Here is a 26,789-nt window from a genome sequence, read left to right on the forward strand (position 1 = left end):
TCAGTAGAACTAGTGCCCTGACGGACAACATTCAATATGACTATTCTCTAATGGCTTCCATATCCAGGTCTTTGCTCGTTATTTGCCGGTTTCAGATAAGAATTAAAATCACTTATCCAGTCTCTTTCTCAGAGAAATCTGAGATCCAAATTTATTTATTTTTTTTATTGAAATGCAGTAGGTTTGCTGCATTTAGCAGAAACATAGAGCAAATTGGAGTTACATGAAATAATTCTTTGTTAACTTGAACTGGGCTGTAACATTGAAATTCAGTCACTATTTTGCAACAGAAGGAAAGGGTCAATTTAGTCACCCTCTTTCTGGTACTTTTCAGTTTATCAATTATCACCCTTTCTGAATAACTTCCTGTAATTTAATGTTTAATTAAAGTCCAATAATATCAACAACCTCAATCAGCAGTAACTCTTGAGGTTTAATCATCTGTACCACTGGTTATAGTTCAAAGGCCTTGGCCGTTGAGAGCAGTGAATAGTTCATGTTGATGGATAATTGTATTTAAACTGCTACACAGATTAACCCTTTGAAGGAAGAAAGAATTCAGTTACATCCAAATCAGAAGAGGTACATGCGTGGCCAATGCCACTGATTTGTGACTTTCAAGGAAGAATGGGCAGAATTGCAGAGTACAATCCCATATATTTAAATAAGTCAGCAGTGCGTCTCTCAGCCACTTAAGTGAGTTGGTTGGAAGGAGTTACTGAACTGAGCTGCATTAAGGAATTGAAATGACTGGCACAGATCCATATCAGATTCAGCTCAGAATGAATCAAGTAGAATAAACAAGACTAAAGTACAACAGCTTCAATTATAATCAGGAACCACAACTCTGTAAGGCTTCAAGAAGCAGGACTCTGGTTAAGAAACAGCTGTCACATAGCACAGCACAGGATCCAACACAGACATTCTTACTGCACAGCGGAGGCTGAAATTTCAAAAATCACTTAAAAAAAACAAAAAAGGGCTTTTTTTCCCCAAACAAACTAACTACTGGCCTTTCAATTATTATCTCACAGAAGTGTCACAATTTTCAGGTGCTTACCGTAGAGGTTAATGGTCAGAATATTAATGAAGTGCAGAAACTTCAAAAATATTAAATATTAACACTGTTATTGTGAAACAAGTCAATATTCCTACTCGTGAACAATTATTGTGCATGAAGCCACTGGGTTAAACATTCCACCCATCTACGGAGCTGTTTAGTGCCATCTTGTGGCAACCATCAAGTACTGCAAGTACACAGCACTGCATTTCAGGATACACCTCAGGGGGTAATTTTCTGGCTTTGTGTGAGCAATGAAAATGCATATTGAACATTTGAACATGAGCTTTGCATAATGTTCCAACTATTTAAAATAATGAATAGAAAATTGTGTGCAAGTTGCACTTGAATTTTCACCATGCACTCCAACATGGGCTGCTGCGGACGACGATTGGCGAAGTGGGGGGGGGAGAGGAAGGTCCAACTGTGAGTGGGAAAGGAAGGTGTACTGAGGGGGTGGGGGGAGGGTGGAAGAGGAAGGATTGGGTGTGACTGGAAGAGCAAGGTATACGGGAGTGGGGGGGGCGGAAGGTGTCAGGAGATGAGGTTGGGGGGGATGGAGGTGTCGGGGGGTGAGGTTGGGGGGGAACAAATGTATCGGGGGAGGTGAGCTTGAGAGATGGGGGGGAAGGGAGTATGGGGGAGGAGGGTGTAATGGGGAAGAATGCAGCAGGCGGGGGGGTAGGTGTAAGGGAAGAGGAAAGTGTAAGGGAGGGAGTTCGGAGAGGGGAAGGTGTCCAGTGGGAGGAGGGAATTTGGAGAGGGGAAAATTTGGGGGGGGGGGGGGGGGAGGAGGAGGAGGAGGGAGTAAGTGGGGGGATGTCCAAGTGAATGTGCAAAGGAGGGTCAATGACTGCCTCCTGGGGAGCGAACTGAGGGTAGATATGATAGGAGGGAATACTGAGGGTGAGAGGGGGCAGAGGGAGCCGGTAGGGTGAAAGGGTGAGGGTGTGTCAGTAATGGTAGAAGGGATGGCGAGGGTGGTTGGTGGGGACTCGGAGGCAGACACAGACCCTGAGAGTGGGACAGAGGAGGTCAGTGTGGATGGGATTGGGATTCTCAGGAAGGTAAGGAACGTGCAGGTTCATTGGACAGGCTGGAATGACAAGGGTTCGGGTTGGTAGGTGATGGCGCGGAGGTGGAAAGTGATGTGGGGGGAGATCGACAGTGACAGGGGAAAGGGCCGGTTTAGTGCTTCTGGTTAGTATGTCCATATAGTAGGTTATCATCCAGGTACAAGGTGAGGTTCTCTTTCAGATCTTTCTCTGATGGCTGGCCAGAGTTTGGGTTGCTTTCCAATTCTGGAGTAATAAGAGGATCTTGTCATATAAAGAGAAAATATATGTAGTGCTATATGAATAGTCTTGCACGAAGTGCACTCAAGCCTGCAACCCTTCAATTTGAGGTTGTTGTGTTGGCTATTGTACAAGGGGAACAACAGGAGTGGACATGCCAGTGATCTGGTAGGGGTGAGGGCATTGACAGAGGAAGGACAGGTTTATGGAAGTAGTCGATGATGGGCCAGAGGGGATGAATGTGTAAGTTAGAATGTTGGTGTGAATACTCTAGCATATTTATCAGGAGCAGAGGACGAAGATGAAAGGGCTGGAGGTTACCAGGGAGATAAGGAATGTTCACTGTCAAGTCAGTGATTGAAATTTTGGAAATGGCAGGACTTCGAATAATGGGGAGTTCAAGGTGAAACTATCCTGAGGTTGCAATGACTCTGATGCATCATTCAGGTTTGGTTTTAATCCACACTGGATTGTGCTATCAACTTGTGTAGGTCAATTGTACATACCTATCACAGTTTTCTATTAATCAAGTAGCACCACCATTGGTTGCCTAGAGGATCTTCAGTAATTATTTTTTACAGCCTACACAATCATTTGATCAATCCATTACTGGAAGCTACATATTTGTTACTGGCTGTATACATTTAATAATTCTGGAGTTTTTTTTTACTTTCTTTGAAGACTCAGACTCCTGACTACCACAGTCATCCTTGCCGGCTTCTTTTCCCTCACTCACATGCCATTTTATTTTGTGTAAGTCTTGACCATTGCAGCCTATTTCATTGTTGGAGGCTTAAGTGTAAACCTAATTGGCAATTTCTTCAATTGACAGCCCAGTATGCAATTTCCAGTATGGGTCAATAGACAGAACTCAGGAGCCATGTCCTCACCAACATGCGAAACCAGAAACCAATATTGTTACCGCACTGCTGCCCAGACCAACTCAGAGCTGGCAGGAGATTGATCCTGGGATTTCCTCATTTATAAGGCTTGGTACAAAGCTACATGATGCACTAACTCAAGGAGATATCTGAGGAGACCCTCATCTCTCCATGAGAAATTTATTAATTGTATGTTGGTAAAAATTTGAAACCATTAGAGCTCTTTGTTATACATAAGATTTAGCACAACCTTACCTGACTCTCTTGTACGACCTCTGACCTCTTGGCTCCATGGCCCAGAGCCAATAGCATTGAATGCTTGAACTTGCACTCTGTATTCAGTCCACTCCTCTAGATCCTCGATGGTGAATTCCCGTTCAATTCGATCACTGATAATGTGCATGAGAGTGGATCCATTTCCATCTGACTTCCCATATTTTATTTTGTAACCAACAGATTCCTGATTCCCATTGTACTCTGACTCAGGCAAAGGCTGGAAAAAAAATAATAAAAGATCTGATTGTACCTTGTTACAAGTGTGAGGTTTACATGATCATGTTTTAGGGTTATATTTTTCGGTTTTTAAGATTATCATGGTTTGAACTTTGTCTTTAAATTTAGGTTAAATGACATGAGTCATATGACCTATGCCAGAGTCTGTCTGACAGTAAACCTGGATAGCTTAGTTGTTAGATCAAAAGGAGAGCCACATTGTGTTATTGAAAGGGAGATGCCAAACAGTAATGCCAGGGGATAAATACAGCTGTTTCTAAGTCCACAATGAGAAAACCCTAAGTCTCAAAAAACCCAGAAAGGTGTTATTGGTATCAAGTTGTAAACAGTTGTGCTGCCTTTGTTTCTAAGGTAGAAAATCAGTTGTAATTAAAGAAAGTTGACTGCCATTTCTACTTGGATAAGGGGCTAGTGTGTGTCCCAATGCCATGGAAAGGAGGGTAGAGGAAGCCATTTTGAGATCAATTTAGAGGCTTCCCTATAAACCCAGAAACCCCTGACAGAAGGGAGTTGTAGTTTTTGGTCTTGGGTGATCTGCAGCCAACTGAGAGAGGGAGACCAAGAAAATAGATGTTGGCTAGGCCTGCACCTTAACCAGAGAAAATGCTGACTATCGTTAGGGAACTCACACACAGTTTGAAAGCCTAGTTCGTGAGGACTTAAAACATGGCTGAAGTCTTCACCTAGTTGAAGCTAGAGAGAGGGAATCCCCAGGGAAAACTCTCACTGTGAAAAATAGATTGGGAAAGCAAAAGAACAGAAGTAAACCCTTAGGAGCTGTGAACCACTTTGGATTGGTTCCAGATTAGATGTCTACTTAGGAGACTGGGTAATGTAACAAAAATGGTCTTTTTGGTTGTCATTAAAAGTAAAAAGTGGCAGACTCTATTTGATAGTTTAGAGTATAAGTTGCCTATAAAAAGTTAACAGTTTAATTAATAGTGTTTTTCTTTAGTCATTGATGCACTGACCAGTAAAAGTTATTTTAAAGCATGAAATCTTGACATGTCATCCCTTCAGCTAATAACTAGAAGCTGGAATTTCTCTTTAAACTGTTATTGGTCTCTATGGAGATCATAACAATATTCTTTAACTTCCATTTTTGGGAGGTTTAATGCCTAAATTAAGTAAACAAGCTGAACCTATACGTTTTTCCGGAACCACTAACTGAACTAATGATGCACTCAGTACTAATTCAAGTTAATTTCCGCTTTCATTCTTCTTTTTCCCACCATAATAAAAATAAATCTGCCAACTTTTCTACAATACATCAATAATTTTGTACGCTTCATGGCATAAGGTATAATTTATCACATTAGCTGTATTGGCACTGCAGGTGTTTGCTTTCAACTCCATATACTTGGGCTTGTACACAACCACATTCAGCAGTCAATAAATGCTATAAGCTCATGACATCTTCTAGCACAGACTGTTACACAGCCTTTCATTCATTTGTCTTTTTTTGTTGAGTAATTAACACTCTGTGGACAGTTCTAAACATTGATGTGAGACGCCACAACATTTTTACCAGCTTAAAAAAATATTCTTATAAAGAAGGTTTTAGTAAACTCAATCTCTGATGAAAGCTTCAATATGACAACTTAAAAATTCTTCCAAACCAACACTGAAAGGAATGGCATGACTGAGTTTTCATTCCTCCACCAGAAAAGCGACTTAGTTCGTGCTTTAAAGATGGGTGGGTTGGTGATGGTTATTTTAATTCTCTCAATGTGTCCTTTTTCCTCTTCTGTGTGGTATTTCACAAACAGGAGGAAGAAGCTCTCAATGTTCAGAGCCACATTTTGCATACAGTGCTTGCTATATTGTTGCATTATCTGTCCTCAGTCCTGATTGTAGAAAAGGGGACTGACAGTGCATCAGAAAGATATTCACCTCCAGTGGGAGAATGACTTGCAGAGATATTCTCTCTCTCTCTCTATTGGGTGAATGCAATGACAAAATGATTTAAAAACTCAAATCATTACCTTCTGCAACATTAGAATTCACAAATTTTACAACTACAGAAACAATGGTGCAAGGTAGAGAAAAATCTATATTGGTGCTTAATCCTGAAATGATTGCCCACATCTGTTACATACCACCCAACGGAGCCAGAGGCTTGTCTCACTTGCTGTACGCAGAGTCACATTGGCAGGAGCCACATCAGGTGGGGCCTGGAGTGTTTGAATTTTGCGTGATAACTGACTTGGCAGACTTGTTCCAACAATGTTGACTTGTCTCATACGAAATCTGCAGAAACACCACAAGGCTTGTGCTGAATGAAAGGTCACTCTGAATATTCAGAGGCTTTAACAGAAAAGCTAAATAAACTCCGTGTGAAATAGATTCAACGTGAAACTCAGTTTCTATAGTGGATTGCTAACTCCCCATGCCAGTTCCGTACCTAGGTGACACGTTGATAATTTATCTCAGTGGGCTTTCTTTCCCCTGGGCATTCTACAGCCCTCTGTGACTTTGCCAACATCTGGCTTCAGTTATTTCCTGCAATTTCTTGCTCCTTTCTTCAATCGTCCCTGCATTCCCTTTAATCCTTGGCCTTATATTTTAAATGTTCCGCTTTTTCATTTCTTCTCATTGCTTCGTTTTAAGTTATTTTCACACCTTTTGTTCTTAAGCTATCTTTTCATTTTCTGATATGGACCTGTGAGCGCCATACAACATTTATTTTTAAACTTCTTTCTAACTTTTAGCAGGAAAAGTGTTAATTTGGATATTTGGAGGGCAGTAAACCCATTAAAAAGTGGAAGAGTCAACACTCCAGGAATCTCACCTTCTACCTGTGATTCATTCTCCCCAACACTTGAATTTTACTCATTCCAGCAATGGAATGTGCTTATGGGCAGGATTTTCCCCTGGTTGGGCAGGTGCGATGGGCAAGCCCAGGAACGGCTGAAAGACCAGCTGCCATCCGCGATCAGGCTCCAACCACGATTTCAGGCCAATTAATGGCCAGCCAACGTGAAACATGCGCTAAGAGCCTCGGCGCTGCCGGGGTGGGTGGGTGGGAGGAGTGTGAGCACTGAAGTGTGCGCATGTGTGGGGGAGCGCGCACTGAAAGCTCCCTGAAGGCCCAGAGCTGCCTCAGGGAGCTGAAGAATTTTAAAGACAAAAATAAATTTTTTACAAATTATATAAACATGTCCCCACACATGACTCAGTCATGTGAAGGGGGACATGTAAAAACGGATGTTAAAGGTTTTTTTTATCATCTTTTTAGTAACTGTTGGAAACCTCAACCCACCCACGGCTGAGGCTTCGTGAAAAATGCAAAGGCTGCCTGGTCTATTTGCCCACCTGCCAACTGAACGGTTGAGTGGGCAGCGAAAAATACAACTTAATTGCTGGCTTAAGGGCCTTACTAGGCCGCTTAATTGTCGGCAGGCCTGCTGTCACCTCTTGTGCGCACCCACCAACCGGAAGATCACGAGTGCTCGCAATGAGGTTAGGATGCTCGCCCGACGTCATCGCAAACTATTTCACTCCCGTTTGGGTCTGGCGCGTGCCCACCTGCGGGATGAAAAATTCTGGCCTGTGGGCAGAATTTTGCCGTTGGCGAGCAGGGGGCGGGGCTCACTCGCTGACATGTAAAATGACGTGGGATGATGTCGAGCGGAACCCCCGACGTCAACCCGCCCCATTTAAATTTTCAGGAAGGCGGGGGTGCAGCAAAATCAGCTGCGGGCCCGCCGACCTGTCAATGGCCAATTGATGCCATTGACAGATCAATTAAAGTACTTAATGTACCTGTCCAACCAACTTTAAAGTTGGCGGGTTGGCCAGGAGCCCCAGCGGCAAATAGAAAAAACATGAAACCTCATCCACCGGCGGGACAAGATTACATGCAGGGCTTTAAAATTTTTAATAAAGTTACTATGTTAATTATGAACATGTCCCACCTCATGCGACATTGTCCCATGAGGGGGAAATGTTAGGGAATTTATTTTTTTCTATTTTTAATATTTTTTTAAAGTGTCAGCGATCTCCCTGAGGCAGCACTAAGCCTCAGGGGGATGTGTGCTCTTTCATGCATGAAAGAGCGCACTCTCACTTTTGGGGAATCCCACCACCCCCCCCACGCCCACACAGGAAGGGCATAGCGCTTTCCGCCGGACATCACGCTGGGCGGGCCTTAATTGGCCTGTCCACATAAAATGATGGTGGGGCCCGCTTCTCCGGTGGGGATCGTCTCCCCGCCCGCCGGAGATTGAGTCAGGCCCACCCGCTCGACAGGCAGAAAATTCTGCCCAATGTTTCAGCTTCCACAGCTGACAAATCACCCACTCTCCAAATGTTAATCTGTTATTTTGATGAGATGCTGTTAGACCTGTTGCATATTTCCAGATTTTAGCTCAGCTTTGAATTTTGTTCCCCTACATGGTACACAATTATAACTGTAAGTGGCTGAGCAGCGCATCGGCCCCCAAAAGCTGAACATTTTAAAGTGCTTTCTGAACAGTTTGAAATGTTCTACTTTTTAAAAAAAAAGGCAATTTGAGTATTTGAAAATATATCCTTAGAGACATTTAAAATATATTGAATATACATTGGGATGTTCCCTAATCCTGCTGCAGAGTCTGACTGGTCATGCTGTGGAAGTAGTTTTTGGCGTACTCACAGTAATCTCAATAAAAGTGAAAAAGACCCAAACCACCTGAAGGATCATCAAGACCAATTCACTTTTTCTTTCAAATAAATTACTAAATCCAAGCAGATAGGCCCAGCAATCACTTTGCTCAGTCTTTATGTGCTGAAAGAAATCTTGATTTGGGTTTGGAGAAAGGATCTGAAGATAAGAGTCACTCCGTTATGAACTATTTTTTTGTTATTTGCTCTGAAGGTTTTGACAAAGTTGGATTTACTGTGCATCTCTGGTTGCCCTGAGAAGGTAAAAAGGCCTTTCCCATAAAGTACTGTAGTCCTTGTGGTGAAGGTGCTTCCACAACAATATTAGGGAGGGAAATCCAGAATTTGACCCACAGAGAAAAGTATCCATGTTAGGATGCGTAAGGCTCAGAGGGAAGTGATAGTGCTGCCACAAAACAGTTGCTCTTGTACTTCTTGGTGTTAGCAGTTACAGGAATGGGCATGCTGTTGAAGTAAAGCTAATGACTTCTAGTCGTGCATTTTGTAGATCATACGTACTGACAGTGGTGGGTGGGATGGATATTAAATCCAATTGCAGGAGTGCCAATCAAATGGATTGCTTCATCCTGAATGGTGTCAAGCTTTTCAAATGTTGCATGCATCCGGGTAGATAGTGAGCCTAATGTCAAACACCAGACTTCAGCCTTATGGTACGGGGACATTAAAGGGTCAGGAGAGGAGTCACAAAGGAGATTACCAAGCTTCTGCCTTGCTCTGCCAGATACAGTGTTGATATGGCTGCTCAAGTTAAGTTTCTGGTCAATGGTTACTGCCAGGAAGTTGGTGGTGGAGGATGATGGTGCTGTTGTAAGATCATTCGGAGAAGGTTTGATCTATTCTTGGTGGAAATGGTCTTTGCCTTGCACTTATGTGACATGTCACTTGCCATCTCAAACCTGGGTAATTATCATATTCTGCTGTAGACTAACATGGGCTGCTTCATGATCAGTGGAGCTGATCATCAACAAACAACCCCATTCCAAACATTACGATAGGAGAAGGTCACTGATGAAACAATTGAAGATGATCTGGCCAAAGATGTTGCTTGAGGAACTCCAGTAGCCATGTCTTGGGGCTATGACGATTGCCCTTTGACAACCATTGCCTGTGTGTCAGGTATAACTGAGGGTGTTCCCATTGACCCCAGTTTTGCTAGGGATATTCAGTGCCATATGCAGTTGAATATTACTTTGATGTTACAACTGGCAACTCTTACCTCTACTCTGGACTCTTACCCCTCCTCTGCTCCCTTACCTCTCCTCTTATATTTAGCTTATTTCCATCACGACATCAAGACTGTGATGAGTTCAAGAATCGAGAGTTTCTTGCAGGACCCAAATGAAACATCAGAGACTCAATGTTGCTTGTTGTCAATGCTGATATTATTTTTTCTCATTATTTTACCAGTGATATCAAGGAGGCTGATAGGTAATTGGCTAGGGTTCTGACTTGCCTTGCTTTTTGTATACACAATGTACCTGGCCAATTTCCCATTTTATTGCACAGATTCCAGTGTCATTCATGCAATGGAAACTTGGCTAGGGGCCCAGATGTGCAGGTTTTCACCAGGGATGTTATATAATCAAGGCCCTGTGTACTCAGGCGCTTCTTAATGTTAAGGGGAGTGAATTGAATTGGCTGGACCCTGGCATCTACGATGGTGGAGAAATATTATGGCCACTCTTTTGATTCTTTTCTGGCTGATATGGTTTTTTCCGGTAATTCTTTTAAAACCTTGTTAGTAGAATGCTCGTTCAATTTTTGAAGTTAAGCAAGATAATCATTCTTGGTAAAGGTATGTTTGTTCCAGCCATCTAAAGTTAATTTATACTTGAAAAAAAACGGCATTGGATCTTTAGGTTAGCAGAGTGATGTTTTGGAGCACCAGCGAGCTATGGCACAGAGTGAGAAGACATGGATTGTACCCATGACTTCAAACATGATGTGTACCTGGTCTTTACCTTGCCATTTTGAGGAAATGCTGCATGGAAGCAAAGTGATTTTCTCATGGAAGGGAGGCAATATCACTAGGCCAGTTGGTTTCAGCTGCTCTCAAACATCACATATTGGACAGCTATAAGACAGCATTATCACAGGTTTCCAGTTCATCTTCTCAACTGGGAAAGGGATCTGCTATGGGGACGGAATGGGACTGGAAGGGAAGGAGGAGGCAAGAGAACAAGGGAGATAATTAGACAACATCTTTAAAAAAAGGTCATATTTCCCTTGGTGTATCTGTTATGAATTTGGGCCTAATTGGATTTTCAGGGCAATACAAATGGGTTAATGTTGGTCTCTACTCAGCAGTTCATGGTTATCATATGGATCCTAAAGGTACTGTAATAAAGGCAGTAAACTGTACCTGTAATGTGTGAATGGATTGAGGTTGGGAACTTCTAGTGAGCGAGCATCAGGCTCATTAGCCAGCTGATGAACAAGAAGCCACTCTTCATGATCGCCTATTACACCAACCTGAGGGAGGAGAGCAATAATTATCAAATAAGTGGCCAGCCTCAAATCTTTAAATATTTTTCATAGATGCACACTCATGATGAAATATGAAGCTGATGAAATATCAATGCCATAAGAGGCAATAGATCTCAAAAGCAACGATGAGAAAATAACATAAAAGATAAAAAAATACTGCTGTTAATGTCATTGCTTGACTGCTTACACCAATTTTTTATCCCACTACTTTAATGGAAGCATTACATTAGAAAAATAGGCTAACATCAGGATTGAAATAGCAGACAAATTTGGTACAGTCATGTTAAATGTTTGGATAATAACTTCACAGGCTGAATTCTCCAGTCAGTGAGCGGGGGCGGGGCCTGCTTACTGGCGTGTAAAATGACGCACAGAGACGTCGGGCAGGTGTCCCAACGTCACTGCACATCATTTAGATTTTCAGTTCAGCGGGTGTGCAGCCAAGCCGGCTGTGTGCCTGCTGAACTGTCAAAGGCCTATTAAGGCCATTTAAAGCCTAATTAACTCAATTAAATGAGCTGCCCAGCCAACCTTAAGGTTGGTGGGGCAGGCAAAGAGCCCAGACGGCCTTCGCATTTTTTATGAAACCTCATCCACGGGCGGGATGTGGTTTCATGAAGTGTTTTAAAATCTAATAAAAATTTTAACATTACTTCTTTGGCATGTCACAGCTCATGTGACAGTGTCACATGAGGGGACATGTTTTAAAAGCTTTTTTTCACCTTTATTTAAATTAACACATGTCAAACTAATCCCCCTGAGGTACCTCTGTGCCTCAGGGAGATTTCTGCGCTCTACCGTGCTCAGGAAATGCCCCCCACCCGCACAGGGAAAGCACAGCACTTATGGGTGAACTTAATTGGCCTGCCCACGTAAAATGGCGGCATGGCCACAATCGGGGGCGCCGATCAGGTTCGCGCCCATCTCCGCATAACCACCGCCCCCCCGCCCACCCCCCCCCCCCCCCCCCCCCCCCGCCCCACCGACAGGGGGAGAATTTTTCCCGTTCTGAAGGCAGGGTCACCAATACTTGGGTGATGGTAAGTGGGCAGAACACATAAGAGGCCAGAATCAAAGAAAAGAGAGTTCGGGGAAGGAGGTTACAATGAGAAGCAAGGATATGAAAATATTTTAACACTGGGGTCCAGAAAATAATGTAGTCAGCAAGGACAGGTATGATTGACAAGCAGAACGTGGTGTGAAATAGCATATAGGCAGCAGAAGTGGGTGAAATTTACAAAGGGTGGAAAGATGCTAGTCAGGAGAACAATGGGATTGTCAAGTGTGCAGGTGCCAAAGGCATGATTGAGGATTTCAGCAGCAGATGGCCTGAGGCAGAGGCGAAGGTTAGTGATGTTACAGAGCTGGAAGTAGCCAGTCTTGGGGGATTGAGAAGTTATAGGGACAAGAGCTCAGTTAGGGTTTGTTCAACCTGAGACAGTGGAGTTGGTGGCAAGTGTACAGTTTGTTGCAGTGCCCAAAACTGAAAGCCTTGGTCATGGGCTATGATTATGGATCCAAGCAAACCCTTATCCAAGCCACTGCTTTTTCTCCAAGCAACTTAAAATGAAAGTGTGAAGTTTAATGTACTCATATGCTAACATACATCTTCAACCAGGTAATGCTGGGGTCAGTGACAAAGTGATATAATGCTGTGTGACAACTTTGAAATCCATATGGATAAAGGAAATACAATTGTTTACTGGAATCAATTTCTTGGAGACATCCAAGTTGAATGCTGCAAGAACCACAAATACATTTTGACATACTGACTTGTTAGAAGTTTACAAAATTATAAGTGGCATGGACAGAGTAGATAGTCAGAAGCTTTTTCCCAGGGTGAAAGAGTCAATTACTTGGGGGCATAGATTTAAGGTGAGAGGAGAAAACTTTAGAGGAGATGTGCGGAGCAAGTTTTTTACGCAGAGGGTAGTGAGTGTCTGGAATTCACTGCCAGAGGAGGTGGTGGAAGCAGGAACGATAGTGGTGTTTAAGAGGCAGCTTGACAAATACATGAATAGGATGGGAAAAGAGGGATACGGACCCCAGAAGTGCAAAATATTTTAGTTTGACAGGCAATATGAACAGCGCAGGATTGGAGGGCCGAAGGGCCTGTTCCTGTGCTGTACTTTTCTTTGTTCTTTTTATACTATTGCTCCAGATTGACTTATCACAAACTCACTTTGCATTTAGATTATTATGTATTTGATTTTAGCATTAAGGACCCTCTGCCCAACAGATAAGTTAGTTTAGTCAAGCGACAAAGAAGAATGAAACACAAAAGGCTTTCAACATAAGAACATAAGAAATAGGTGCAGAGTAGGCCATTCGGCCCCTCAAGCTTGCCCCACCATTCAATAAGATCATGGCGTCAATAAGATCATGGTTGATCTGCCCCAGGCCTTAACTCCCCTTTCGTGCCAGCTCCTCATAGCCCTCAACTCCCCGATATTTCAAAACTCTATCTACCTCCTCTTTAAACACTTTCGGTGATCTAGCCTCCACAGCTCTCTGGGATAGAGAATTCCAGGCATTCACTACCCTCTGAGAGAAAAAATTCTTTTGCATCTCAGTTTTAAATGAATGTCCCCTTATTCTGTAAGTACGTCCTAGTTTGAGTTTCCCCCACTAATGGAAAATTCTTCTCACATCTAACCTGTCAAGCTCCCTCAGAATCTTGTACATTTCAATAAGATCACCCCTCATTCTTCTAAACTCTAATGAATAAAGGCCTAACCTGTTTAGCCGTTCTTGACCCCTTCATCCCAGGAATCAGCCTAGTGAATCTCTTTTGAACTGCCACCAATGCCAGTATATCCTTTCTTAAATACGGGAACCAAAACTGTACACAGTACTCCAGGTGCGGCCTCACCAATACCCTGTACAGTTGTAACAAGACTTCTCTATTTTTAAACTCCAACCCCCTGGCAACACAGGCTAAAATTCCATTTGCCTTCTTAATTACTTACTGCACCTGCATGCTTACTTTTTGTGATTCATGCACAAGAACACCCTGTTCCCTCTGTGCTGCACTTTTTTGGAGTCTCCCTCCATTTAAATAATAGTCTGCCTTTTGATTCTTCCTACCAAAGTGCATGACCTCACACTTTCCTACTTTAAACTCCATCTGCCAAGTTTTTGCCCACTCACTCAACCTATCTATATCTCCTTGCGGATTCCTTATGTCCTCATCACAACATGCCCTCCCACCTATTTTTATATTGTCAGTAAATTTGGATACATTACACTCTGACCCCTCCTCCAAGTCATTAATATAGATAGTAAATAATTGAGGGCCTAGGACTGATCCTTGTGGCACTCCACTAGTTACATCTTTCCAAATTGAAAAAGACCCATTAATCCCAACTCCCTAACTTCTGCGTGTTAACCAATCCTCAATCCATGCTAATATATCACCCCCAATACCAATGAGTTCCTATCTTGTGCAATAACCTTTTATGTGGCACCTTATCGAATGCCTTCTGGAAATCCAAATACACCATATCTACCAGTTCCTCTTTGTCAACTCTGCTTGTTATATCCTCAAAAAACTCTAGCAAATTTGTCAAACATGATTTCCCTTTCACAAAACCATGTTGACTCAGTTTGATTGCGTTAAGCTTTTCTAAATGCCCTGCTTTTTCTTCCTTAATAATGGACTCTAGCATTTTCCGAATGACAGGTGTTAGGCTGGCTGGCCTATAGTTTCCTGCTTTTTGTCTCCCTCCCTTCTTGAACAGGGGCGTCACATTAGTGGTTTTCCAATCTGCTGGGACCCTCCCAGAATCCAGTGAGTTCTGGAATATTTCGACCAATGTCTTCACTATCTCTGCGGCCACTTCCTTTAAAATTCTTGGATGCAGGCAGCAGGTCCTGGCGACTGGTCTGCCTTTAGTCCCATTAGTTTGTCAAATACTTTGTCCCTTGTGATAGAGACTGTTACAAGATCTTTCCTCCTATTAGGTTTTGTGAGGGAAAAACAGCAGGAAAGTTTCATCCAGCTTGCAGCTAATGGAATCAATCCACAGTGGTCTCCACTGAGCCTTATGGCAGAAAGGACCGACTTGAATTGATAGCTTGGAAAGATCTATACAGAAGCTGTGGGAGCAGACTGGAAAAATGCCTACGTATGTATGAATGTCCAAAGCCAGGTCAAGGAGCTGAAGAGTCCACAGTCATGAGATCTTTAAAGAAATTTGCAGGAGGGAGATAATAAAATTCATTTATGCATCTAATTTCAAGACACAAAACATTCAAAGCAGCCTCTAACTTCCTTACATTCTAGTTTTCACCATGTCTGCCCCCCCACTTCCACCCCGGTTATTTAAATGGCCCCAGAATAATTTTGTGAACAGTGAACCTCAAACAATACGTAGGGTTAAAAATGTCAGTTTAATTTTGGGCAGAATTTTTCAGTCTACGTGCGGGGGCAGGCTCGACACACCAATGTGCAAAATGACGTGTGATGATGTCAGGCATGCGTCCCGACCCCGTTGCGCAATCCCACGATATTTTGTTTGCTGGGCACGCGCCGGAGTCAGCTGCACGCCCACTGATATGTTAACGGCCTATTAAGGCCATTAAGAAAGTAATTCATGTCATTAGTAATGCTGCCCCGTCCAACCTTAATGTTGGCTGGCAAGCAAAAAGGTCAAGCAGCCTTCGCATTTTTTAGGAAACCTCATCCACAAGCGGGATGAAGTTTCCAAAAGCTTTTACGACATAAATTTTTAAAATTTCATTAAAATAAAAACATGTCCCATCTCATGTGACACAATCACATGAAGGGACATGTTTAAATAACTTTTAAAATCCTTTATTTAATTATTTTAATATCGATTCAATCTCCCTGAAGCAGCTCCGTGCCTCAGGGAGACTGAAGTGTTCTTCCACGCCCATGTGTGTGATAGGGCGCTGCCCTAACTCTCCCTCCTCCCCTCGCCCGCACAGGTAGCGCTGAGCGCCAAGATACATGTTTTACGCTGGGCGGGCCTTAATTGGCCCGCCCACAAAAAATGGCGGCACGGGACCTATCGCTAGCGATGATCAGCTCCACGAATGACCCCACCTGCTCCTGCCGAGCTCACCCACCATATGAAAAATTTTGTCCTTTGCGTTTCCAAAGTCAGAAGTACCTTGAACCCTTATTTCTCTTGCTCAAGCTCAAAACCAAATTTTATCCAGTTGGGAAAAATGTACAACTTTTCCTATTGTTACTCAAACTGAAAGACAGGAATGTGTGAGTGGTGACCTATTATGGATCTAATTAAATGGGAAAATATTTTTCCTGGGCGTTTCTAGAGTTACAGTCCTGTTAGGGACTGTTAATGCTTAAAGATCAAATCTGAACACCCATAATTTAACCGCCAGAACTGTACCAGAAGACTTTACACTTTTCAACAGAGACAAACTTTATTGTAAATCAAAAGGAATTAAACAAAATAAGCACTATTAAGTTAGCATTATAGTTTACAACTATGTTATGAACTCAGCTTTACTTTTTAATTCCCTTCAAGTGTTTCCTTATCTTACAAAGTCTTGTAAGATTCATTCACTTTTCCTGGAACCAACCCAAAGGTATGCCACAGCCTTCCAGAATTTACTTTTAATTCTCCTTGTCCAGCTATTCCTTGGGATACAAATTTCATGGGATCCATCCATTAGTTTTTGGCTAAACGATCCTTCAATTTTCTTTAAAGATCTCATGACTGTGGATTCTTCAGCTCCTTGTCCTGGCTTTGGACATTCATACATACATTGGCATTTTTCCAGTCTGCTCTCACAGCTTCTGTATAGATCTTTCTAAGCTACCGATTCAAGTTGACTCCTTTCTGCCATAAGGATCAGTGGAGACCACTGTAGATTTATTCCATTAGCTGCAAGCTCGATGAAACTTTCCAGCTGCTTTTCCCTCACAAAACCCAAACTGAACCGCCTGCCTCTGTTATCAAACACATGGGGCAGAATTTTCTGCCTGTCGGGCGGGCGGACCCGACCCAATCTCCGGTGGGTGGGGAGACGATCCCCACCAGCGAAGTGGGCCGCACCGCCATTTTACATGGGCAGGCCAATTAAGGCCCGCCCAGCGTGTCATCTGGCGGGAAGTTCTATGCTATGCACGAAAGAGCGCACATCCCCCTGAGGCTAAGTGCAGCCTCATCCCGCTGCTGGATGAGGTTTCATGTTTTCTCCATTTGCCGTCGGGGCTCCTGGCCTGCCCCAACCTTAAGGTTGGACGGGCAGGTCCTTTAATTGTTTAAATGATCCTGTCAATGACTTCAATTGGCTATTGACAGGTCGGTGGACCTACAGCTGATTTTGCTGTGCCCCCGCCTTCCTGAAAATTCAAATGGGGTGGGATGACGTCGGGGGTTCTGCCTGACGACATCCCACGTCATTTTACGCGTCAGCAAGTGGCTCGCCGACGGCAAAATTCTGCCCATGCAGATAAATTAAACAAAAGGACTTTCTAAGGCTCCACCCTGAATCACTATCTCTATGGTAACGTGGCATTTTTTGCGATGATTGCAAACAATTTTGGAAGAAATTCAAACAATTTTTGAATCTTCAATACAACTTTTTGATTCTGCAAGCCAAAGAAATAATTTATGTAATTGCTCTCTCTCTATATTTCCTGGTTCTATTACAAGCTTAGAGATAGATTATTTGTTGTTCAAGCTATTTTTACTATCACTCTGAACATGTAAGAAAATAACATGCTACCTTTCAAGTGTAATAAACTCAGGTTTGTTTGAGTTGCATTTACATTAGTGTTTTATTTAACCAGTTCCTCAACTAGATGCCACTATTTTCTAGTTAAAACTTTAATTTCTATAACTAAATATTATCTTCTAAAGCACATGAATTATGAAGTAGATTTTCGCAACACTGGTGAATTATTGAGAACTGTAAATGTTTGTGTCCACTCTACCTGAGCTTCCACCTGCCATTGAGAAATGGAGGTTTTGCCATCATAGCCAGGTCTAAACTGAAGAGTCACTGTGCGAGGACCAATGTTCGAAATGGCTATATTTGTGGGGGAACCAGGCAATTCTGTTGAAAGGAGCACAGATGATATGAAAACATATACAGTGTTTTAAAACTTATAAAAACGAAAATATACACAGCAAAATACACAGCTTAGAATGTCTATCTTATACAAGGATAGATTGAACAACCTTGGTAGCAATTGTATATTCCACCCACTTTCCTGAAGCATACCAAGCTGGCAGCATTTCCCCTAAGTTGGTAAGTTCAGTTTCCCAGACAGTGACTCTCAAAGCTGCTTTCTGATTTGGAGGTAACCAACTAAAGGTTGTTGAATTTCTGGTTTCTTAATAGTTCCTGGTAGAAGTTCAAATGTATGGGTTGAGTTGACAGAACTTCCATTCATATCTGACCACGTGATGAATATTAATATAAAGGTGCTGGCTGGTAATAGAAGGACAGTGGTATTCCATTATGTGCTTGACACACTCTACTGCTCTGATAACCACACAAAACAGCCAACCAGCATTTTCTAAAAATAGCCCCATGAAGGACAATGATATATACTGTACATCAAGAGAAAATAAACAACTTTCCAAAATCTTAGTTTAAAACAAAAACTACGGATTTCTGAACGTTTCTCTATTTGTAAATTCCACATTTAACAAAATGTAGAACGGTATTTATTAGAATTGTCAACCTCGACTGTTCAACACTTTATTTCATCTTTGTTTACTTCACTATTACCATTCCTGCCATAAGCTGACTTGAGAAACTGCCCCCGTTCTGGCCATGCACAGCTTTAAATGAAAGCACAGGTGGGGCAATATCATCTAATAGTACATCTTTATTATTTTGGGGCTGGAAGCAATTTTTGACAACTGCATTCATAAAAATAACAATTGGGTTTTGGGCTATTAAATTGAAATTTAATTGAGTTTCTTTTTAGTGAACTGATGAGTGAACAACTTTGTCATCATATATTCAAGATTTCATTTTTATGAACACTTGATGGTATCACAAGGGAAAAGGGCACTACAGTTTAGAAAAAATGCAATATAGTACTGTAGAAATTAAGCTTCTATTTGTATAAAAGGGCACTTTTGGTTAATTAAGTACATTCTAAAGTCAAATGATAATTTTAGAAACTAAAACTTATGGGATTGTACAGTTTTAAATTAATTAATCTGCATCTTAGAATAATGGAGATGCTAAACATCATTATCTCCTCATGCAATTATATTGAGATAACCAATGTAGATATTTTTCATACCTGGAGGAACCCCTGAGGAAATGGTGGATGATGAGGTCTGTCCTTGTCCCTTAGAGGTCATGGCTGCTACTTCAATGGTATATGTGGTGAGAGCAGTCAGTCCAGTAACACGGTAGTCTAGCGTCACATTAGGCAAGTAGTGTGTCACACGTGTATTAGTGCGATTGTACTCTTCCCAGGAAATGCGGTAACCTAGATAGAAGCAACAGTGCAGATATTTGAGTTATTTGCTAATAATCTTTTGTGCCTGACTGTAAAAGAAAGGGATTCATTCAAATGTTTTGAGGATTAGAATTTCAATTAAGATTGCAAACTAGAATAACTGTTGCATTGAAAACATATTCTAGGCAGAATTTTCCCCCGTTGGGGGGGAAGTTCAAGAGCGGATTCGTGGAGGTGCGCCTCCGACTGGCGCCCCCGTTTGGGGGGTGGACCGCCATTTTACATGGGCGGGCCAATTAAGGCCCACCCAGCATGACGTCTGCAAGGAAGTGCTATGCACTCCCTGTGCAGGTGGGGGAGGGGATTCTCTGAGCTGTCTGAGTGCTGCCTCAGGGAGATTGGCTACATATTAAAAAATATTGAAAACAGAAAAAAAATGTTTCCCTGACATGTCCCCTCATGTGATACTGTCACATGAGTTGGGACATGTCCATCACTTTCAGTATCGCTTTTATTAAAAATGTATAAACATACGTGAAACCTCATCCCACCAGTGGATAAGGTTTCGTGCTTTTTCCAATGTTGCCAGGGCTCCCAGCCTGCCCATCAACCTTAAGGTTGGACGGGCAGGTCCACTAATAACATTAATTGCTTTCTCAATGGCCTCAATAGGCCATTGACAGATCAGCGGGCACACAGCTGATTCGTTTAAGCCTCCGCCAACCTGAAAATTGAAATGAGTCGGGGTGACGTTGGGAGTTCCGCCCCATGTCATCCCGCGTCATTTTATGCGTTGGCCAGCAGGCCCGGCCCCCCCACTCGCTGACTGGGAAACCCTGGTCCTTGTTTCTATGAACACAGCGGGGTCAATGACCAAGTCTGGGGAACTATTGCATTTTCTTGGTTTATTTCACTTAGTAACGGAAACCTACTGGTTAGAAAGTGCAAATTATTTCATGATTATAAAATATGTTTGGAAAAATTATATACAATGGCAAACTGTACATAATCTGAAAACTGTGGTGACTGAAATGCCTATCCCATTATCAGTACTGCAGTAAATTCACTGGCCTGACTTGTATCTAAACAAATCCACCAGTTAATCTCCTCTAAAATCAATAAACATTACACATTCTTGTTGTTCTCTTCTTTCATTCTGTATTGCTTAATCCACTTTGCCTTCCAACGTAGCAAAGAAACACTCCAAAAGCCCTGCTCCTCTCTCTTCTGTGATGTGCCCGTAGAGCAGAAAGCAGGGCAAAAATGTCCACTTAGACTGGAGAAATGAATTGTGAAATAAAAAGGCACAATACTAGCAATCTTTATAAAGTCTGACCTGTGAGAATCCCATTTTTTTCATGTGGCTCTCTCCAGCTGACTTTCAGAGAAGTGTCCAGGATCTCTGTGAAGCTGAGATGTCCAATTGGGCCAGGGTCTGAAGAAAGAATAATGTGATTATGTTAGGGCAACTGATCCAAGAATCACCACAATGTAACTGTTTCTTTCTGTTTGGACCCTGAAATGTGGAGATCACATTGGGCAGGGGGAGCACAGTAAAAACAAAGGCACAATGACAGTGGAGCACTATACAGTTTGATCACAATTTCCTCTATTATATTCTACTGTTTTGACTATGTAGTTCAACATTCTACTGTTTTTGTCCTGTTGAACTTTTGCTTTGTCTGATCTTTATTGATTGCTGCTTCTTATTGGCTGGAGATGTTGACTCTGCGGACGCTATCAAACCTCTTTCAACTTTATCCTTAGCTATTTCAACAGCACTCATGAAATATGGATGCGGCTCATTTCTGCTTTCTTTGTGCAATGTTTTGCTTCTTTATGTACTCAGGGTTGTCAACTCCCCAGGATTGGACTGGAGTCTCCAGGAATTGAAGATCAATCTCAAGGACTGCTCTGTGCAATCCTGGAGAAAAATCATTGGGACATTAAAAAAGATTGTTTAGCTTTCCATTTTCTTTGAGCATTTTCTTTACCAGATATAAAAATATTGAAAACTGGAGGAAAAAAACATTAAAAATAGGAACAGGAGTAAACCATTCGGCCCCTCGAGCCTGCTCTGCCATTCAATAAGATCATGGCTGATGATCTTGTGTTTCGATTTCCACATTCCCATCTAAGCCTGATAACCTTTGATTCCCTTGTCTAACGAGAATCTACCTACCTCTGCCTTAAAATTATTCAATGACCTCATCTCCACCACCTTCTGAGGCAGAGAGTTCCAAAGTCGCACAACCCTCAGAGAAAAAATTTCTCGTCTTCTCTGTCCTAAAAGGGTGACCCCTAATTTTAAAACAGTGCCCCCTAGTTCTGGACTCACCCACAAGGGAAAACATCCTTTCGATGTCCACCTTGTCAAGGCAGTTCAGGTTCTTGTATACTTCAATCAAATCACCTATATCTTCTAAACTCCAGTGGAAACAAGCCCAGTCTGTCAAACCTTACCTCATAAGACAACCCACTCATTCCAGGTATCAATCTAGTAAACTCCTTTGAACCGCCTCCAATGCATTTACATCCTTCCTTAAATAAGGAGACCAAAGCTGTACACAGTATTCAAGCTGCGGTCTCATCAATTAAGCATAACATCTTTACTTTTATTTTCAATCCCTCTCATAATGAAGGATAGCATTCCATTAGCTTTCTTAATTACTTGCTGTACCAACATACTAACATTTTGTGACTCATGCACTAGAACACCTAGATCCCTCTGCACCTCAGAATTATGCAGCCGTTCTCCATTTAAGTAATAATCTGCTTTTTTGTTCTTCCTGCCAAAGTGAACAACTTCACATTTTCTCACATTAAATTCCTTTTGCCAGATCTTTGCCCAGTCACTCAACTTACCTATATCCATCTGCAACCTCCTCATGTCCTCTTCACAACATACTTTCCTACCTATCTTTGTGTCATCTGCAAATTTAGCTACCATGTCTTCACTCACCTCATCTAAGCCATTGATGTAAATCGTAAGAAGTTGAAGCCCCAGAACAGACCCCTGTGGGATTCTGATTGGTGGCAGTCAAGCGTCATCCAATTGGGTAATGAGTCTTTTGCTTTCCTAATTGCCATAGGAAGGCAGTGCATCACATGGATGAATGTGTTGGCAGACTAATGGCTGGAGGGTGGGGACAAGTCATGTGATGAAACCTCCAGGAATGCATTTAATCATAGTTAGCAACCGTACCTGTATTAAATTTGATTTACTATTGTTTGGCCACTCAGATATTTATTAAACTCAACCTGTAGTTTCTGGGCGACTTCCTTAAATTCCACTGTCCCTCCAAGTTTAGCTTTATTAATTTGCATGGGAGTTTAGAATCAAAGTCACTGACACAAATTAGAAAAAATATTGGCCCTAACATTGAGCTCTGGGGCACTATCTTCAGTACTTACCACCCCCCCCACCACCACCACACCCATTCTGATAACAACTCTGTAATCTTTGTCTTCAAGCTAGTTTCTTATCTATAGCTAATTTTGCTCTAAATCCCCAAAGCTTTTAGCTTAATTGGTAATTAATAACCTTTCATGTGCGGCTTTATCAAATTCGTTTTAGAAATTGAAGTAAATAATGCTATAGGGTTTGATTTGAGTCTCAATTTTTTCAAAGAAATCAAGGCGGTTAGTCAGGCAAAATTTTCCCCACTTAAAGCAGGGCTTATTGCCATTTATTAGATTGCTGTTGTTGAGAAAATCTGCAAATTTATTCTTAATAAGTGATTCCATAATTTACATGGAACTGAAGGAAGACTAAGAGCAGAATTTTGCCCTTGGCGTGCGGGGTTGGCAGGGGCAGGCAGAGGTGGTCGGGAAGCCAACCGCTGCCCGTGATCGACAGTGCACCGTGATTTCATGATGGCGGGCCAATTAAGGCCCACCCAGCGTGATGCGTGAGCGGCAGCGCTCAGTGCTGCCTGTGCAGGCAAGAGGAGGAGGGCAAGCAGACCTAATGCAAACTTCGCCCATGCGCAAGGAAGAACCTTGGATGAGGTTTTCAAAAAAATGGAAAGGCCACTTGGCCTTTTTGCCTGCCCCTCAACCATTAGATTCAACGGGCAGTGAAATATTAAGGACAATTGGTAACTTAATGGCCTTAATAGGCCTTTTGTTTGTCAGCGGGTGCGCTGCTGGTTCTGGGGTGCGCCCGCTGACCGAACTATCGTGCAACTATGCATTGATGTTGGCATGCTTGGCCAACATCAACGTGTGTCATTTCACGCTCAGTCAGATTGGGCGCGCGCCCACCCTCTGGGCTAAAAATTCTTACCTAAGTTACCTTTGTCTATTTTGTCACCTTTTTGAATATTGGCATCACATTAACCCACTTCCAACCTACTGCTACTTTTCTGGTATCCAATGACTCTCACAGTCAATGTCAATGTCTTACAAACATCAGCGTTCTGAGAAAATTGCTATTTGAACTGGGGATTTAGTTGCTTTCAGCCCATTTAGTTCCCCGCTAGCTACTCATCCAAGTACTAATTCTTCATATGTAATTGTTGGCAAACTATTCAATTGCAAGTGATATTACAGCTAAAACTAATTCTGCCCATACGGGCACAATATTTCCATTGGTGATCCTTTGTAGTGATCAGGAACAAGAAAGCTGTCAGATTTATATGCTGGAACATTTCAATTAAAGCAGATTAGGGAAAATGATGGTGCTTCGTGTTGCAGCAACAGTGTGTAAGGCCATGGAACTGTGTCGGTGCAGATTCAATTCCTCACTGAATTCCCAATATTATCTACACAATACTAAAAGGCATAGAGCAGAAGCCTAGGATCTCCTTGCAAGAAAGTGGGATCAGAGGGAGGTTAAATCAGACAGAAAGTTTTAACAGGGTTGCTCTTGTGATCCTGGCTAAGAGCAAACTTGCTGCTGGTCTGAGTGAAAAATCCATTCCCAATTTCTGAAAACAATAACTGTGTGACTTGCTAGAGAGTGGAACTTACTAAGATGGCTCAAATGCATTTTTAAACCACATTACAGCCTTTAGTGTTGTAAATATTGGAAACTATGGTAATAGTGACATTGAGTTGATACAGGAGATGAGAGTCTATCTACGTAATTAAATGTTATATCTGTAGGGCAAACATATCACTGGGGCAAAAAGGCCTAAATAGCAGTTTACTGCTTGCAATTATTTAAATTACTTGCTGCATTTAATATATTTTGCACATTTTACAAATCAAGAGGGTTCTCACTGTCTGAATACCAGAATATAGAACTTCAATTGTGAATTATAAATCTATTAATTTTGTTCATGAACAACATGATGGATGTTGTATTAAAGACATTTGGAAGGGCTCATGGTACTGAGAAAATACTTACAATCTTCGTGTGTACGCAGAAGATGAGCTAGACTCTTGGGACCATCGCCTGGTGTAGTGAAACACAGCACTGATGTGTAATATTCTGTAAACTTCTTCAAGCCTCTGATGTAACCAACATGAACCATATCCTGGAAATTTGGCCGGACTGTCACCATAGTAAAGTCTTCAATCTGACCAGGCTCCCAAGCTAACAGCTGAAATGATAATAATATTATTGGGAGTTGGGGAAGGGGGAAAGTTTAATAAAACACTGCTACAAATTAATCTTTTCAGCAGCCACATGTTAATTTCCTGCTATTCTATGTTCTCTTATACCACATTAACTTTGAGGGAAGTCCAGTTAATTTCAGTTCTTTACCAGTCAGAGCAGAAGTTACATCTGTGTGAAACTTACTGAATGCATTTATCTCTTCAGTTATTATGATCATAATGACCATTTTAATGGAAAAGTTATTTTTGTCTCTTTAAGGGATAGTACAACACCTTTTCATTGTCAAATTCTCAACAAGTGTACTTATATTTATCCTTATGAAAGTACAGTACACTTTGATTGTAAAGTGGGAAGAAGAGCAAAGACACATTCAGATCTCTTGGCATAACTGTTTGCTCTGGGAACAATATTGGTCAAGAAATTGAGGAAGCCCATTTGGTCTTGGGTTCTCGAGATTAATTAGGGCTGGGAAACATTTTATAAAATGTGATTGTTGTGATCTGGTAACGTAATTCCACTTTGACTTAAGATTCCTATAGCCATAGCTATAAAGCTTTCCTGGTCTCACCCGGGTGAACAGGTTCCAGTACTGAAAGCTTGTGCTCTTTGCAAAAACTGTTCAATAACTCTTGGTTAACACTTTTCAATTAAATGTGAATAAGGTGGTGTATTTCAGCATCCATAGTGAAATCAAATTATGGGACTGGCTGCCTGAGTGCCTCAGTCAGTAAATTTGGTGCCCAGTATATTCCTGTACAGCCTATATTAAAGTTATATGACTATGACATTAATTGTTTGGCCAGGGCAATGGAACACTTTGGGTCGTTGACTTCGCCATCATTGCTGGCAGAGCAGGGTGTTTTCACTGGGTTGTTCCTAAGAGCAGTTGTGTTACCGTGGGATGGATCTAGAGTGGCCAAAGAACTAATTTATCTATCTGTCTCTCATCAGTGATGGAGTGTCTCATTACATGTGGCCTTCTGACTGGTAGAGAGTCCAAAATCTCACTATAAAGAATCCACTATTCAATACCAACTTTTGAACAACAGGAACAGTGGAAAAGTTAAAATCCTTGTACAGTTTCAGCAATGTGAGATTCTGTGGCTTCCAAAAATTTGTAATTTTGTTGTTACCTGAATATGCCAGAATGCTTAGCAGCAGCTAATTGTGGTGGAAAACAATTAACTTACAGGAGTCAAAGGAAACACGCATTCAAAAAGTTAATGCTTTTGGAAGATCTCCGTCAGACATACTTGCCAACTGTGGGGAAAGAGCTAATGAGATTTCTCACCATCTGCATCAAAATTGCATTAGACAAGATGAATGAGGAGAGTGTAGATTAGCCTTGGATTATTTTGTTGTACAAGGAATTAATTGAGTTCTAAGCTCTGCAACTGGAATCAAGTGTGACTCACCCAGACTACCAAATGTCCCATTTTACTGAAATTCATTGGGGATACATTTTACACTGATTGCCGAGACATTCCAAATATATTTTACAGTTTTACCTCATTACTTCTGCTGACATTAGGAAACACTTGTTGTGGTTGTCCACAATCCAAATCTCAACATGATCCTGATCTTCAGAGAAGTATGCAGCACAGGAGGAGGTTTTCCGGGCCATTGTGTCTGTGTGGCTCTCTACTAAAGCAATCCAAAACTACTCTCTTTGTTCTGCTCTCTTCTCATATTCTTTTCTTCAAATACTTTTTTTCTTAAAAGAGGCAATTATTTCTACCTCAGCCACTTCCTGCAGCAAAAGATTTCATGCTCCAACTACTGTACTGGAGTTTCTCCTAACCTGTCTCCCCACTTTGTCACTGATTCTCCAACCAGAGAAGATACTTTTTCCAATTAATTTAACCACAACTCAAATAGAAAACCTCTATTGAATCACATT

The 26,789-nt window shown here is 41.8% G+C and overlaps 1 protein-coding gene across 1 annotated transcript in view; it reads right to left on the minus strand.

Moving 5' to 3' along the window:
* The window catches only part of LOC121293629 (protein sidekick-2-like), a 941,309-nt gene that overhangs the window by 232,758 nt on the left and 681,762 nt on the right, over positions 1–26,789 (minus strand). Inside the window, exons 19-25 of the mRNA XM_041216767.1 lie at positions 24,677–24,872; positions 20,660–20,758; positions 19,162–19,353; positions 17,833–17,954; positions 10,777–10,886; positions 5,849–5,999; positions 3,492–3,729 (exon numbers count right to left, since the gene is read on the minus strand). Coding sequence (XP_041072701.1) covers positions 3,492–3,729; positions 5,849–5,999; positions 10,777–10,886; positions 17,833–17,954; positions 19,162–19,353; positions 20,660–20,758; positions 24,677–24,872 — 1,108 coding nt within the window. The remainder of the gene's footprint in view (positions 1–3,491; positions 3,730–5,848; positions 6,000–10,776; positions 10,887–17,832; positions 17,955–19,161; positions 19,354–20,659; positions 20,759–24,676; positions 24,873–26,789) is intronic.

The sequence above is a fragment of the Carcharodon carcharias genome, chromosome 22 (genome assembly GCF_017639515.1).
Source record: "Carcharodon carcharias isolate sCarCar2 chromosome 22, sCarCar2.pri, whole genome shotgun sequence".
Lineage (NCBI taxonomy): Eukaryota > Metazoa > Chordata > Chondrichthyes > Lamniformes > Lamnidae > Carcharodon > Carcharodon carcharias.